At 42.4% G+C, this 16,847-nt stretch overlaps 2 protein-coding genes across 2 annotated transcripts; one reads left to right on the plus strand and one right to left on the minus strand.

The window, feature by feature from the left end:
- Positions 1–329: 329 nt before the first annotated feature.
- Positions 330–5,273, plus strand: LOC124143067. Its single transcript, XM_048382390.1, has 4 exons — positions 330–414; positions 3,167–4,443; positions 4,730–4,921; positions 4,962–5,273. Exons 1-4 carry the CDS (start codon positions 330–332, stop codon positions 5,271–5,273), a joined length of 1,866 nt encoding a protein of 621 aa, XP_048238347.1.
- A 1,743-nt stretch (positions 5,274–7,016) lies between these two features.
- Positions 7,017–16,248, minus strand: LOC124142994. The gene is made up of 9 exons (XM_048382500.1): positions 15,231–16,248; positions 14,465–14,614; positions 12,995–13,087; positions 12,559–12,621; positions 11,784–11,828; positions 10,765–10,850; positions 10,106–10,181; positions 8,924–9,848; positions 7,017–7,377 (listed from the first exon to the last, which is right to left on the minus strand). The coding sequence occupies exons 1-9, from the start codon at positions 15,303–15,305 to the stop codon at positions 7,358–7,360; spliced, it is 1,533 nt and encodes a 510-aa protein (XP_048238457.1). The 5' UTR covers positions 15,306–16,248; the 3' UTR covers positions 7,017–7,357.
- Between the last annotated feature and the right edge of the window lie 599 nt (positions 16,249–16,847).

A 16,847-nucleotide genomic window follows, 5' to 3' on the forward strand; every position in this document is an offset into this window, starting at 1 on the left:
GTGGGTGGGTGTGGGTGGAGGGTGTGGGTGGATGGGGGTAACTCGTACACTGTGGACGCAATTTGAATGTCTTGCTGGTAACACTGAATGAAAAATCCACGTCATACATATGTGTGTGTGTATATATATATATATATATATGACGACCAAGTTGTTTGAGAACTTAAACAATTAATGCAAGCAAAGAGAGCCCAAATGTGCGCTTACTTTGATGATCAAGTGGCAAGGTAACATTATTGATTTTTACTCATGAGTAAATCTTTGTCATCTAACTTCTCTAAATGACGGAAGTCGCCGATAAACGCCGGACATGGTTAATGTCGTGCACAATGCCGCTGGAGACTATAATAGCTTTAGAGAGGCGCCTGGTGCCATTGGCAGCTGAGGTACCGAAGGTCGATGTCGTCACCCGCCGTTTGCCACAGCGATTGGTAAGTTTATAGCAATCATTTGTCTCTATTTTCATTTGGTCAGAACTTTAAAAACCCAAAAGACGAATTGGTGGCATCATTCTAAGACCTAAAACATCTGCATGTTCGGTTCGCACATCAAGTTTGCAGACAAAAGGGAACAGGGGAAATGAAATTAGCTTTTTATTATTTCACATTGAACTCTTGAACTGATTCCTAAGATGGCTTTACACAGAAACAAACAATATGGTTCTCTCCCAGTTAATACACATGCAAGGAATAATTATAGCGCCACCCGAAAAGGGGTTCGAATCCTAGATTTGCTTTGAAAAGGTTTCTAGGTTAGTCAGTACCATACCTGTGCTCGTGGGTTTCACCAAAGTTGTACACTACCAAGACCTGCATCACTTTTCCCCCACATGAATCTGATCGCAGTGATGCAACTGACATACTGTTCAAAACGGTGATCCACATCCTACCCTCGACAAGAAGAACAGGCGCCCCAGGTACATATATATTCTCCTACAGGACAATCAGAGCTCATTGTTGGGGAAGTGCATTTACATTTCTCTAAACAGATAATACACGAAGAGAGGTAACCTTTTATAAACATGTACTAACGTTTTCTCAACGCTAAGCATTTGTTTCGGATGTTATAAACAAGATGTAGGGGGTTTACGTTTTATAGGCTTTTCTGCAACGTTTGGGAACAACATTTTTACAGACATATACATTTAACTACTGTTAATATGTTGTTTGAATGTTATTCACCTGAAAAAACTTAAGTTATTTTACAACGTGTATATGTGACGTTATGCGAACGTTATAATCTTTATAAATAAGGTTCTGTGTTTACGTCATTCCAACGTTCTAACAAGGTTTTCTAAAAGTGAGTGAGTGAGTTAAAGTTTAACGTCACATCGGCAATATTTCAGCCATATCGTGATGAAGGTTTTCTAAAAAAAATCCACACGAAAGAAAACTGTCTCGCCACTGTTATTCAAATGGTAGGTATGTAAATTTTATTTGTTGATATATTATATATTCTGAGTTGTTTTGCTAAAAGATCAAAAGTGCCGACTGTACTTTATATTGCGATAAAGTTACGTCCAAAGGGTCTGACTCCGCTGTTCAAATTACCTCCCGTGAACTAACATTTCCATGTCAACATTGCTCTTTCATCACTGTCAAGCAAAATGGCACCCCACAATGCACTTGCGGAATGTTTCCAGTCATTTGATTTAACTTAAGCAAATGTATCCTACTTATTGCTGAGTGGTATTGACTGAAAGGACAATGACATCGTTAAACCATAGTAACATTGTTAAACCATAAACTACCACTTGTAGTCGTGTTATATTATGTTCAAAATGTACCTAGTATTTTAACAAGGTATAGGCAATTAGGAGGAACACCTCGTCGGTTAGCACTGTTCGAGGATTTTCACTTAATACAGATTTCTGTTCAATCAAATACACCACAAAGTGAGTTTAGTCGGTGTCTTAGAAAAGTAATGTTTGCTCTACCCTTTAGTCCTCGTGCAGTAACTATAGTGAGCGAGTATGGATTTACGTTGCTTTTAGCAATATCCCCTTAACATCACGGCTGTGAAATGGGTTTCACACTTTGTACTCATGTGGGGAATCGAACCCGGGCCCTCGCTTTAACCACTAGGCTACCCGACCGCCCCGCTTTAACTGTAACTTGTTCAGGGCAAAACTATACTTTATATAGAGCAAACTTTATTTCTTAGATAAGCAGTGTCATGTGCGTAAAAAGTAATGTCATTTAAGCATTGACTTTCACATTGTTCATTGGAATATGAACCTTCATAGAGTGAGGGCCAAACTGTATGAACGTCGGAGCATGTGAACTCACACATATTGAAAGTCATTGCTTATAATTTTCATCACAATATCTTACCTCAAAGGATGAAGGCCAAGATATATACACAATTTATTACGTGTTACTTCATGTTTTCACTGACAGCCATACAACAACCAGCTTTATCGCGGAATAAAATAGTTCCTCAAAAAGAGAGGTGACATGAGCGTATGGATGCACAACATGCTCTTCAGAAACATCTTACGCAACACATGTATTCAAATAATATCACCATCAGATGAGAAAGGTCTGTTAAGGACTACCTCAGTAAGTCAGTCACAATGATAGCGCGTCGCAATACATTTACATCAAGTAAAAGACGTCAAAATGGCTGACACGATTAACGTGACGGGAGAGATTTCGGGAGTCGCTAATGAACCCATGGCGGTTACATGTTTTAGTCATCACTGATCTATTGGCCGATCATTGAAAGGTGTCAAATAGACACGAAGGTAAACTCGTAGATTGCTGTAGACTGCCAGCCTAGACACGGATCGTAGCGAGGATATTCGTGAACGATCGTCAAACTCTCTGACGTTTCTCAATGTATACTAAAAAGGGTCTAAATAATCAGAAAGAACGCTTCTGTACGTTTTCGTGCTAGGGGATTCCCTGGGGTTTCCCCGGGAATGTGGAAGTAGTCCGTCAGTGTTTATATCATTTCAAGAATGATAGGTCTGGTGAAAAACGAATGAACGTCACATTGTGTCGATCTTACACTTATGAACGTCAATTTCGCGGTCATGTGACCGACTTCTCGTCTCACTGAAAAGCCGTATTTCGTGTAAACTTCAAACTAAAAAAATATATGATTGTGACGCCAAGATAACTGTTTAAATACCACATATGTCATGACTGTGCTTCTTTTTCAGATTTCTGTGCTAAAAAAAAGATGTCGAGTACACCCGCGTCTATCGTCAACGTGACTGCCTCCATACTGGTCACCGGAAGTCACGTGATTGGCGGGATACTAGAAAATGTGACACATGCGAAGGATCGCCATGGAGACAGTGGTGGTGGGCACCATGATGACCACGTGGAGGTCGCGGACGACCATCACGAGGAACACGTGGACGACCACCACGCCGTATCCTACATCCCGTGGAACAACCCCGACAATGTCATTACGGCAGCACAGCGTGACTTAGGCCTGACTGTCATCGACTGTGGCTTCGTGCCACCAGTTGTGCTATTCGGTCTGGTCGGGAACATCATCACCTTGATGGTATTCATACGCCAGGGTATCAAGGAGAAGACAAACATCTGCCTCTTCGCTCTCGCTGTGTCAGATACTATGTTCCTGATCACTACTTACATGGAGAAGGTGTCATGTCTCGTGACAAGGATGGACGAGGTCACTGGCAACAATTGGGCCGCACTACTTCATCCGCAAGGGTACTTCATCTCTGTGTACTTCGGTCGCGTCACCAGCCTTCTCACCATGGTGATCGGAATGGAGAGATGCGTGGCAGTTCTGAGGCCGTTTCAGGCGAAAAGGTGGTTGACAGCGACGCGGATGAGATCCTGCGTCATCAGCGTCTATGTCATCATTGCTCTGTTGATCACACCCATGTTCTGCGTGTACACGACTCGCTGGGAGTATGACACAAGCATCAACCGCACGCGCATCCATCTCCAGACAACCATCATGTTTGAAGAGAACCATCGCGCCTTCGAATGCTACGGTGACATCGCTCTGAGCATCGCATTGCGGCAGATCCCCTGTTACGTGGTTGCGTTATCAACAATCGCCGTCATTTGTGCGATTCGAAGGCACAATTCATGGCGATCTGAAACCGGAACCGGAAAGAAGAAATTCTCGGCGCAGGAGCAGAGGTTGACCAAGATGCTCGTTGCCGTTTCTTGTCTGTACGTCTTGTGTCTGACTCCAGGAAATATTCTCATGATCGTTCGTCACGTGCTCACCGATATCCACGTAGGAAGGAAGAACCACAACCTCGCCGTCGTCCTCACCGCCGCCAACGTCTTCACAGAGATCATCAACTCCTCCTTCAACTTCGTCATCTACATGTTGATGAGTCAGAAGTTTTTAGCCACAGCCAAGAAGATGTTTGGCTGTGAGGAGACGGAATCTAAACCTATTCAACCTGACGAATCTTCCTCCACAAAGACAACTGAGGTCCCCACAGTATCCGCTTCAGTGTCCACTGTGGGCTGACTTCGAAAAGGACATCGACATTCAGATGCTATTTACCTATTTAAGTATTCCCACATTAATAGATGCACAAACATCGGGTTAATTTATTACATTTATTCATTAAATTGAGCAAATTCACTTAACTAGTCGAGGTGGCGGTGATTGTGGAGGTTGAGGTTGAGGTGGCGGTGGCTGTTGAGGTTGAGATGGAGGGCGCGGTGGTTGTTGAGGTTGAGGTGGCGGTGGCTGTTGAGGTTGAAGTGGTGGTTATGTTGAGGTGGCGGAGGTTATTGACGTTGAGGTGGAGGTGGTTGTTGAGGTGGAGGTGGTTGTTGAGGTGGAGGTGGCGGTGGTTGAGATTGAAGTTGAGCTGGTGGTTGTTGAGGTTGAGGTTCAGTTAGTGGTAGTTGTTGAGGTTGAGGTTGAGGTGGTGGTGGTTATTGAGGTGGGCTGGTTGTTGAGGATTGAGGTAGAGGTTGTTTTTTAAGGTGAATGTGGAGGTGGTGTAGTTTGTTGAGGTTGAGGTTGAGTTGGATGTGGAGGTGGAGGTGGAGGTGGTTGTTGAGGTGGCAGTGGTTGTTAAGGTAGTTGTTGAGGTTGAAGTGGTGGTGGTTGAGGTGGAGATGGAGGTGGTTGTTGAGGTTGAGGTGGTGGTTCTTGTTGAGGAGCAGATGGTAGTGGTTGTTGAGGTTGAGGTGGCGGTGGTTGTTAAGGTCGAGGTTGAGATTATTGTTGAGGTGGAGTTGGCGGTGGTTGTTGAAGTAGTTGTTGAGGTGGAGGTGGAGGTTGTTCTTGAGGTGCAGATGGTAGCGGTTTTTTAGGGTTGAGGTGGTGGTGGTTGTTAAGGTAAAGGTGGAGGTGGTTGTCCTACACATATCTGGGGATTTCTTCATATATATTATCACATCCCCACGGATATTAGGCGCTATGTAAATTTAAGATAAGACTATTACTTACATGTTGCTGTCATATAGCTTCCGCTATGATACAGAGTAACTAGAATGCAAAACAAATCTTATTCGGCTCTAGCCGATTTCGCCGCCTCAACTGTCAACTTGATCGGTGCTTTCACAAGAGTTACCTCCCCTTTTTAACTGACGACCGTTGTTCAAACCCGTTAATGTTTTCTTGGAGTTTGATAAATATAAAGGCACATATTTAGACAAGCTAGAACGGTCATGTTAATATATACTCAGTGTATTACAAAACTGTTTGTGTCCTACTGAGCTTGCTCAACGAGTACATCGTATGTTTTTCTTGGGTCGTTAGTTAACCGTCCATGACTCCTTTACGTAAAGAAAGGGGATTTATTTTCGGGTACTGATTCCCAGCGTAGATTTTCACCTGGGCGAGTTTTAGTTTAACGTTCGTAATACTCAGGGTATTCCCTGTTCTATCATGGGTTTTTTCAAATTGGGTATCAAATAGCAATAACTGGTTGTGGAAGTTGATATGAATCGAGTCAGGGGAAAGTCGATGGCGATGTACCTGTGTCGCGCCATCACTTGTGTGTACTTGTATTCAGTCAATGTCCAGAGAGGTGGAATGACACTTTAACTCTTCCAACTAAGCTCCCAACTACTTGGACAAGGTCATTCACTCTGACAGAAGTCGGACAATGTGATTGAGCAGCCATATTGTTTACCTTGTGTCGTCTGCAATTTGCACATTAAATTTGTGTTTCAAAGTTATTCAAGAGTTTGTATTTTGTATATATGCATAAACATTTCACAATGATCAAACATAATGGTGTTCCATACAAGTAAAACGTTTGGTTCAGTTTATCGAACCATTCCAATCTCGTGACAGCGTAGGTTCGGTACTGCAGTTGTAAAAGCGTCAGTGCGTAGTAAACGTTTAATGCACAAAGTAGTGTATTCTGAAAACGAGGCGCGGGTCATTATAAGCCAATCATTGTTAAGGATTCTTTTTTCCGAGTCTCGTGTGACCCATGGGCACATATGATTTTTATGATACCAAGGAAACATAAACATATACCTCATCCATGTACAATTGACCATGACAGAGGAACCCGGTTAATCCATATGTTCAATGCTTTGTCACAGGAACACTGATAGGGAAACAGACACTTTTCTCACTATATGGAACACTAGGCCAGAAGACGTCCCCACAACACAATGTATGGCATGAATGCTGACTTTAAAAAAAGTGGAATTGGTGGTTGTAATGTATGTAGCATCGGTACCATGAAGCAGAAGATCAGTGTTCATGCTGTCAACAACTGGATTGCCTGGTCCTGTCAACTGGAGGTCGTTTTGGTGTAGCTGGGATGTTGCATGAACATCCATTCACTCAAATCTCGCGCAATTTGTTGGATGGTGTGTGTGTGTGTGTGTGTGTGTGTGTGTGTGTGTGTGTGTGTGTGTGTGTGTGTGTTTTCAGTGGATGTTTTGGTAACAAGCATGAACCTTTTGTTACATTGTTGAGAGTTCATTGTCTAGTTCAGATGCTTTTGCTGTAGTTGTGGTATCCGGTTGCTATGGTAAGCAAGTGAATACGTAACACACTTGGGTTTCATTTTCAAGAATACAAAAACGAATATATACAAAACATGTATTTAATACTGCAGAGCAAAGATAATACAAATAAGTTTTTGATTAATTGCAACGATGTACAATAGCATGACTATGGACAAACAGTGACCTCTCGTTAGCCCGGACACTTCTGAAACAGTTTCTTAGATGATTACTACTGGGAAAGGAGAAGTGAATTCAGAGGGATTATATACATGATGTGCTTATCTTGAATTAGTAAAGTACCGATCGGTTTCCACCGTACAATTAATATCGTTACAACTGATAACCTGTAATAAAAAACCTGAACATTGAAAACTAGGAACAAAACTTGAAGGTGACATCTTGATATTCTCAGGATCAGATTTTCATCAACGGCAGTCGAAGAAAACTGAAACACATAAAGCATCAGTGAAAGAGAAGAGGAATGATTGACTTGGGATAGGCTTGCTGAAACATGAAGTATCATTGACTTGGGATAGTTGCTGAAACATTAAGTATCATTGACTTGGGATAGGCTTGCTGAAACATTAAGTATCATTGATTGGGATAGGCTTGCTGAAACATTAAGTATCATTGACTTGGGATAGTTGCTGAAACATTAAGTATCATTGACTTGGGATAGTTTCTGAAACATTAAGTATCGTTGACTTGGGATAGTTGCTGAAACATTAAGTATCATTTACTTGGGACAGGCTTGCCGAAACATTAAGTATCATTGACTTGGGATAGGCTTGCTGAAACATTAAGTATCATTGACTTGGGATAGGCTTGCTGAAACATTGAGTATCATTGAATTGGGATAGTCTCGCTGAAACATTAAGTATCATTGAATTAGGATAGGCTTGCTGAAACATTAAGTATCATTGAATTGGGATAGTCTCGCTGAAACATTAAGTGTCATTGACTTGGGATAGTTGCTGAAACATTAAGTATCATTGACTTGGGATAGTTGCTGAAACATTAAGTATCATTGACTTGGGATAGTTGCTGAAACATTCAGTATAATTGACTTGGGATAGTTGCTGAAACATGAAGTATCATTGACTTGGAAAAGGCTTGCTGAAACATTAAATGTCATTGACTTGGGATAGTTGCTGAAACATTAAGTATCATTGACTTGGGATAGGCTTGTTGAAACATTAAGTGTCATTGACTTGGGATAGTTGCTGAAACATTAAGTACCACTGACTTGGGATAGTTGCTGAAACATTTAGTATCATTGACTTGGGAAAGGCTTGCTGAAACATTAAGTATAATTGACTTGGGATAGTTGCTGAAACATTAAGTATCATTGACTTGGGATAGTTGCTGAAACATTAAGTAGCAGTGTATGATTGACTTGGGAGAGGTTTGCTGAAATAAAGCACCCCTGCGTGACTGACGTAAGAGAGCTTTGGCTGATTTTCCTTTGCATTCCTATGTCAGACTAAACCAGATAAACCCTTCTGTTTGGTCATGACCGAGAGCTCAGACAAAGGTATAAATAATCAACAGATGCCGTTGTAGAACAAACCCATCTAATGAACATAGATATAACAAATGCCCATTGATATTTGAATGTATATGATGCCATTGTGGAGGTGCGTTTTCGGTAGCACTACATGAACTCTATAACAGCTATCAAATAGACATAACCAGACTCCCTGACATCATGTGACGTCATGATGCAATGGCCGACATCAATGTCAAATGAAATCGCATGGTCAGCAGAATGGAGAGGAAAATAACTAAATTTCAAATATATTCAGATAAATATTGATCAAACTTAGTATGTGATGAATGAAGTCTCCATCTCACAGATCCAAATGAAAAGTTTTCAAACTTTAGATTGATAAAGGAGAGATATAAAAAATGTACAATCTATACCCACATTCCAGGCTTTCGGCCAATCAGACTGCGACATACACACTGACGTTTTATGGTGTGGCACTCACCACTATCCTTTGACGAGCTGTCAGGAATGGACGTTTTGAATGGCAGCCCAGACCTCCTCTGACCAGACTGTCCCTGTGTCTGAGCCGTTGTCTGTGTGAACCGGGTCTGTCTGTCCTGCTCCGATGACCTCTTGGTCCCGCGGCGTTGCTCTTCTGTCCAGGCCACCTGGTCAGTGTTGCCATTGTTGTTCCGCTGTCTGCCTGGAGTGGGTGGTCGGGGCGACATTATTCCACAGTTGTCCAGGTAGCAGGCATAGACATCAGCGTCAGCATTTGAGGATTTGCTGTGTCGCCCTGAGACGTCATTACCACTGCTGGGAGTGGCATGCCTAGTTTTAGCCCTGGTGGTTGTGTAGGTGACGGCATTCACACCTGCCTGATTATCGTAGCGATATTCCTGTCTAGCATTATACTCAGAGCTGTTGCGGGGGCTCAAGTTAGCACCAGGTGTGCTTGCTTTGGGACGGGAGACTCTTGTCATCTTCACCTGCTCCTGGGTTACGACATGGAAAGGACAAGCAGTGCGGTTGAATTCGGTGTAATTTTCAAGAGACTGCCTGCGCGCTTCATTCCTGAATTGGTACTGGCTTCCGCTAGCAGGGCGATCTAGTTCTCTTGTTTCATACCTGGTGATAGGCTCTGTCTGAGGATATGCTTGTGACTGGGGTTGGGTCGGCGCTAGGACAACTTTAGTGTGGGCTTTACCCTGAGGCTCCAGTTGACTTGAAGCCTGGGGTTTAGCTTTTGCCTTTTCTGGGGTGTTCAGTCTTCTCTTGGAACTCACGTCTACAGGTGTGGAGCCGACCTTGTCCACAACCATCTGGACCTGCTTCTGGACAAAGTTCAGATCATCCAGTTGTTGACCATTCTTGTTGGTTTTCTTGACAGGTGCGGCCCCCAAAGTATTTTGAATTAAATCTGAAACCTGCAAATATGAATATACATAAAAGTCTCTTATCATAAAAGCTCTTCTTAACAGCAATATGTGCAAATGTATATTTTAACATGAAGGCACCTGCACACACACGTACACACACGTACATACACTTATCAGAAGATGGGCCAGGCAACTGAACTTTATACAACCCACTTCATCATTAACATAACTTAAAGTCTTTATGCGTAACAGGACACCCAAGGGGTATCTAGTTCTCTTGTGAAATCAACTGCCGTAGACTTTACCTGACAACCCTCTGAATAGGTGACTTTCATGACATCCTCAAATGTCCCCAGCAGTTCCTTCCCGAGCTCGGTTTGGCTGGAAAAAATCAGTTACACATGGGGAAAACCATCAACCATTGACATGCAAGACAGAATCGATTTCTGTAGCTTAATCCGAAAATAAGTCGCTAGAAGATTACAGGTGTGGTAATTTGTCTCCCTTTATCGTAAGTGTCTGGACGGTACACAAACATTTTGTTTCTGTGCTAGACACGATAAAAGGAGAAAATTTGCGGGGAGGGAACGCTTGTATGACAATAGTTCCGTCAAAGGGTTATGTTCACAGCAGTGAAATTTCAATTGTTATGTTCACTGGAATGAAAATATCACTTTTCTCAACTTCAAAAAAGTATGTCATATAGGTCTATAGCAACCCGTGCTTATGGTAAGAGGCCACCAAGTGGATCGGGTGGTTGACTGCGGTCATCCTTCCCCGACGGCATTGGACGTTACTCATAACATCAACCACTGGTTTGTCCGGTCAGAAAAGATTGTATACAGGCCGCCGCCGTATAGCGGGCATATTGCTAAGTGCGGAGTTAACAAACCAACAAACAAATCATTAAGAAATGTAAAAGTGTATCCGGCGTGTTTAGCAGACTGTAGACTAATATACTTACGAGCGTCTGAATATCAGCATTTTCTCTTCCACCACCTTGCGGGTGTTCACGAGGGCTCGGCCTGACTCGCGGAGCATGTACTCGATCTACAAGACAGACACCAGGTGTCATGGCAGAACATGTGTTCATTCACAAAGCGCAGGGTTAACATGGAACTGTATCACTGTGTGTGGGTTTCACATGACCAAGGAGACACAATTTATGGATAACAACTTCTTTAATACAGTTAATACGACGTTTCGGTATAGATCCTTATATCTTCCTTACAACGGTATAAGGATCTATACCAAAACGTCGCATTTACAGTATTAAAGAAGTTGTTATCCATAGATTGTGTCTACTTTGTCATGCGTCAACTTCTAAGTCAGACAGACAGACAGACAGATTTATTTGTATAAGGCCATTTGACCCATTGTACAAAATACATTTACATTTTATTTATCTAAGAGTTACCTAATTGATACTTCTTCTTTTTTTGTGTGTGTGTGTGTTGAGAACACGTACATTAGAAATTTTGCAAAGTTTATCATTGCATCGTTGTTGGATACTTGACAGAGTCTTTCTAAACAAAAATAATTATGATTAACTGTCTTTGGGATATACATTTCCCAGTAATGCCTATCAAACGTTTCTCATGACGCATAAATCTTGCGTAGTTGAAGTTGCATAGTTGAGGACAATCATCCTAAATCCTCCTGAGTCTTTTTTTTTCGATGTGTCATATCTGACGCAACATTTATCAGTTAGTACTGTTTCCAACAGCAACAGACATCGGACTGATGTGTAATTTCTCATTATAGTGTGACTCAGACAGCATACTGTTTGTGATATCTGTTCTATCAATACCTTAAACTCATGCATGACATATCATAGACAGGTTCCACTTTAACAGCCCTTAGTGTAACGTTCTGACGGGACAAGATCATAATCGGGAAATGGCAAAAATTAAAAGTCTTTGCCAGCGGGTACTGGCACTGATAAGGGACACAACTCCGCACACGTAATGACGAGGCACCTACCTGAAACTGCTGAACTTGAGAGACACGGGAAGATTTCTTCAAAAGCTGGAATCAGGAACAAACACGTAATTACGAATAGAATAGAATAGATCGATACCACACAATAACCTGCAGGTGAACAAGCTGAGACAATGTCACAATTTACAGTAAACTACGGTTATAACGAACTCAAGGGACCACGAATTTTAGTTCGTTATAACCGTAGTTCGTTATAAGCTTGTAAATAGCATATATACACAAATGGCGGGACCAACAAAATATGTTGAACTTCGTTATATCCGTTAGTTCATAAAATGAGTATCCGTTACAATCGTAGTTTACTGTACATAGGGTAACCATTACCAGAATTAATTTATATACGCACGCAGGCAATCAAAGCCGTGTAATGCCCGAACCTAGGTCCTCTTACAGACCAACCAAGTTGCATTTTTAGCTATTTGGGGACCAATTCTGCCCTATCTGTATTAATATAAAATGTTTAGGTCTGGACACTGGAGCTGGTAGAGGATGGACGCCTTGCTAACTATCACGCCAGGCGCCTGTCGTACCGGGACTGCCCAGGGCTTAAATGCGTGCAGTTCCGGTAATGGTCATGCTTTAACACAGAACTACGACGGTCACAGTGCCAAGGCCTCCTTGTGTTCCTGATCCCAGCACAACATATATAATTGTTGCTCGTTTAGCGAGGCAGTCAGCAGTAATCAAGCTCTATGACGCCAAGGTAGAGTGTGTAGCTTCGTATAGACTGACAGACTTTAACAGAGAAAAGGATCACCTCATATTCCGCACTCATTGTCTTAACTTGAATAAGACGAGCTTCAAACTCTAGCAGAGCTTCCTGAAATCAAACAAAGCGTCATGTGTAAAACGAATCAATTTACTAAAGGTGAAATTTTACCTTCTAAAAAAGACGCTTAATTTTAGGTTTATCGTCATGATTGCATTATTACTGGAGAGTACAAATAGACTAGATAAATGTTTTTCAAAACATAAATGGGAACCCAGAATTTAAGAAAATGAATATAACGAAGATTCGTAAAATCATTATATCTCGGCGACACATTTCCAGGTGCTACGTGAATATATTACAAACTAGCGGAAGATAAAACGTCACTATGGCAGGGTTCTCCTTGAATCTATATTATATATCTAATTTTGGCATCTATGACATTTATAACACGTGTCTATCCTCACATCATGTGATGTTTTACCTTTGCCCCTTGTGTGGTGGTCCCGTAGTTTTTCAGAGCTTTGAACAAGGGCCGGAGTGACGACACGGCCAGACTCCACAACATTGACTGGTCCTGAGTAGAAAATGATTTGCCTTGGAATTTAATGTCATATTCATTTAAGACAAACAGGTACAGATGTAACACATATCACTGGGCGAGCAAGCACGTTGACATTTATGCCCTTATCATATACATGTAATGGTGAAGAAGGTGTGCACTAAAGTATGTCCACGGTGAACAATGGCATACACAAACACACGGTCTGAACCAAGGATTAGTGGTCACCCCAGCAACCATACTCCATCATCATTTTGACCACCGTATCTTCATTTAGGTCACTACTTAAAGAAACAAGGTGTCGTGTCCGGCCTGGTTGTGATTCCGGGAAGAATAGGTCCCTGCAACCCCTGGTTGTGATTACAGGAAGAATAGGTCCCTGCAACCCCTGGTTGTGATTACGGGAAGAATAGGTCCCTGCAACCCCTGGTTGTGATTGCAGGAAGAATAGGTCCCTGCAACCCCTGGCTGTGCTTCCGGGAAGAATAGGTCCCTGCAACCCCTGGTTGTGATTAGGGATAGAATAGGTCCCTGCAACCCCTGGTTGTGATTACGGGTAGAATAGGTCGCTGCAACCCCTGGCTGTTATTACGGGTAGAATAGGTCCCTGCAACCCCTGGTTGTGATTCCGGGAAGAATAGGTCCCTGAAACCCCTGGCTTTGATTCCGGAAAGAATAGGTCCCTGCAACCCCTGGCTGTGATTCCGGGAAGAATAGGTCCCTGCAACCCCTGGCTGTGATTCCGGAAAGAATAGGTCCCTGCAACCCCTGGTTGTGATTACGGGAAGAATAGGTCCCTGCAACCCCTGGTTGTGATTCCGGGAAGAATAGGTCCCTGCAACCCCTGGTTGTGATTACGGGTAGATCCCTTAATGGGGATCGGGTGGCTGCAATGTGTGGCCTGGCTGATTGTGCGTCATCGTTCCCCGACGACCTGGATCGTTGCACACGCTGTCAATCACGGGATTGTGTGACCCAGCTCTATTACTTACAGACAGCCGTGACAGATAGTGTATTGCTGTTTGTAACGTGCATGCAAAATCGCACAACACCATTCACTCAATCACTACTGCACCCGTGAAGATCCTGGTTAGAATTGGTCTTCAGCAACTCATGCTTGCGGTAAAAGGCAACTATGCTGGTAAGAGGTAACTAATGGGATCGGGTTGTCAGGCTTGCTCACTTGGTTGATGCATGTCATCGTATCCCAGTTGCGTAGATCGATGCTCATGATGTCAATCACTGTATTGTCTGGTCCAGACTCGATTATTTACAGACCGCCGCCATGTCGCTGGAATATTGTTGAGTGCGGCATTAAACAACAAACAGCCACGACTGTGTCCCACTGAGCATTGGTTCATGGGTATATTTGATTAACAATGACCGACTGACCTCGAGGTAGATCTTCAGTTCCGGGAGGATCTTCCACGTCTTGGGGCACATGTCCACCATGGTGGTCAGCAGGTTGGCGTTGGCTTTCTTCATTCCCTCTACCTTATCCATGTAGGCTTGGAGTGCATTGGTGACCCGGGCCACGTGGCGCTAAGTGTGAGAAGAGAGTCTTGCTGAGACAAGTTCGGAGCAACAACTAACACTTACTGATGACTGTGAAACAACAACAACAACGCGTGTAAACGTATTGACACTTGTTACTGCGAAACAAAGTGTTATCATACGTATTGACTCTACATGGTGACTGCGAAACAATTTCTCATTGATGAATTTAAGGGAGCACTTATACAGTATAGTGAGTGAGTGAGTATGGTTTTTCGCGGCTTTTAGCAATTTTCCAGCAATATCACGGCGGGGTCACAGAAATGGGCTTACACATATTGTACCCATGTCGGATTTCGAATCCGGGTATTCGGCGTGACGAGCGAACGTTTTAACCACTAGGCTCCCCACCGCCCCTATTTAATACAGAGGAACTCCCAAATGTACAGACCGGATATGGGTATAAAGAGGCAGTTGCACCTTTTGGGGAGTGTGGGGTTTGAATGAAAGTAGTGGAATAAGGGGGGTAGGAGAACCAACATATGTTACTACTATTCGAGTTCCAAAATCTAGACGATGGGCAGGAAGCTGACACTGGTTAAGGACGAGTGTCGTATATATCTCCCCTAAAAACACGCGCTCCATGAAACCTGGATATACTTACCGGAGGTCCTTTAAATATATCAAAATGGGAGGGGGTCGCATGCTTCTTGTCTCCGGATGCGGTCTTGTTGTCCATCTGAATGATCAGGACACATTGATAGTGATACGATATCTGTCATATCATAATATATATTGGAAAGTTAAAGTCCGGCTTCTGTAGATTCCGGTGAAGAAATCACAAGCTATGGAAAGAAACAATGTGTTGGATGGAAGTAGACAGGTGTGATATGGAAGATGAAGTACACTTTATGATTGAGATGCACGCTGTTGCCATTGATAATTATGTAAGACAAGCAAATTTCATTTACATGCATTTTACCATTTATTTATGTGTAAGGCGAGCCTGGTGGAAGGGAGATAATTCTGCAAGTACCATTGTGTTATACAATGGACTTTTACGTCACAAGTATGTTTTTTAGTGTTGCGCACAAAAGTGAACAATAATTTAATTTTGTTGATATTAGCATTAATAAGAATCAAAATTAAATAACAAACATGTACTATGGGCTGGAGGCCTAGAATACCGAATAAAGACTTGAACTTTATAATGATACCACAGGCAGGAGAGGAGAGTGTTTAACCACCAGAATAAACTTAAATAAAGACCTACTTGTGAATTAATTTATAATCAAAATTTTGTTTATATTTTACTGTTTATGGCTGCTTTAAACAGTATCCGGTGATTTTGTTACAACGGGACAACGAGATCCGTACATTTTTATACATCTTACTTGAAACCTGTGAGAACATATAAGCGGGGTGCAGCCTGAACTGTGATCTTATTCCGGGAGAATCTAAGATTCGAACCAAAGACCGTCTTAACCTGGCACAACCATATGACGCAACTGAGGCCATCCTTCAGGATATTAGGACAAACACATGAAACACATCACAGTATAATAAAGCGAGCGGCTATGCACACTTATACACGATGTCATATGTTTCGGCGTGATGAAGCAGAACCAGTAGCTCCTTCATCAAGAGAATGAAAACAGGGAGAAAGTTTTCGTGAATATAATCGTTGATCCATCATACGTACGGCGTCAAACAAAACAAAAAACCACATCCTGGCTAAATGCTGTCAGAAATCATTTCACGGGAGACGAATGTGCTGCAGCAATTACCCCCTCGTACATATAATAAGAATAATAACAACAACAAACCATATATAATAAATCCTAATTTATACATCATCATGAATATATAGTAACTGTTGATTCGGCTGTTGCCATTGATAATAATCTCTCTTGTAATATTGTGAATTATCAATTTCTGAAAGAGAACATACAGTTTGTCCCAAAATAGTTCCCATATATATATATGATTTTTAAATGCATACGTTTTATTTGAAGAATTTTAAAGCAATGCTCAGATTTGTACATAACTCTTGCCGCAACATGAATCAATGACATAGTGCTGAATGACACCAACACATGTTTGACTACAACGATGGTTTGATTTATAACTGTCAGTGTGGCCGGGCCTTCCCCGAAGTGATTGTTATCGATGGTTATCCAGGCACAACACCCACCGTGACCATCCAACCCCCATCTAACGCACACTACAAGCCTTATGGACCGTGCCACACCCTGGCCGGGCACTGAGGCTGCCTTCCGGT

Source organism: Haliotis rufescens, unplaced genomic scaffold, assembly GCF_023055435.1.
Source record: "Haliotis rufescens isolate VD_foot unplaced genomic scaffold, xgHalRufe1.0.p SCAF_4, whole genome shotgun sequence".
NCBI lineage: Eukaryota > Metazoa > Mollusca > Gastropoda > Lepetellida > Haliotidae > Haliotis > Haliotis rufescens.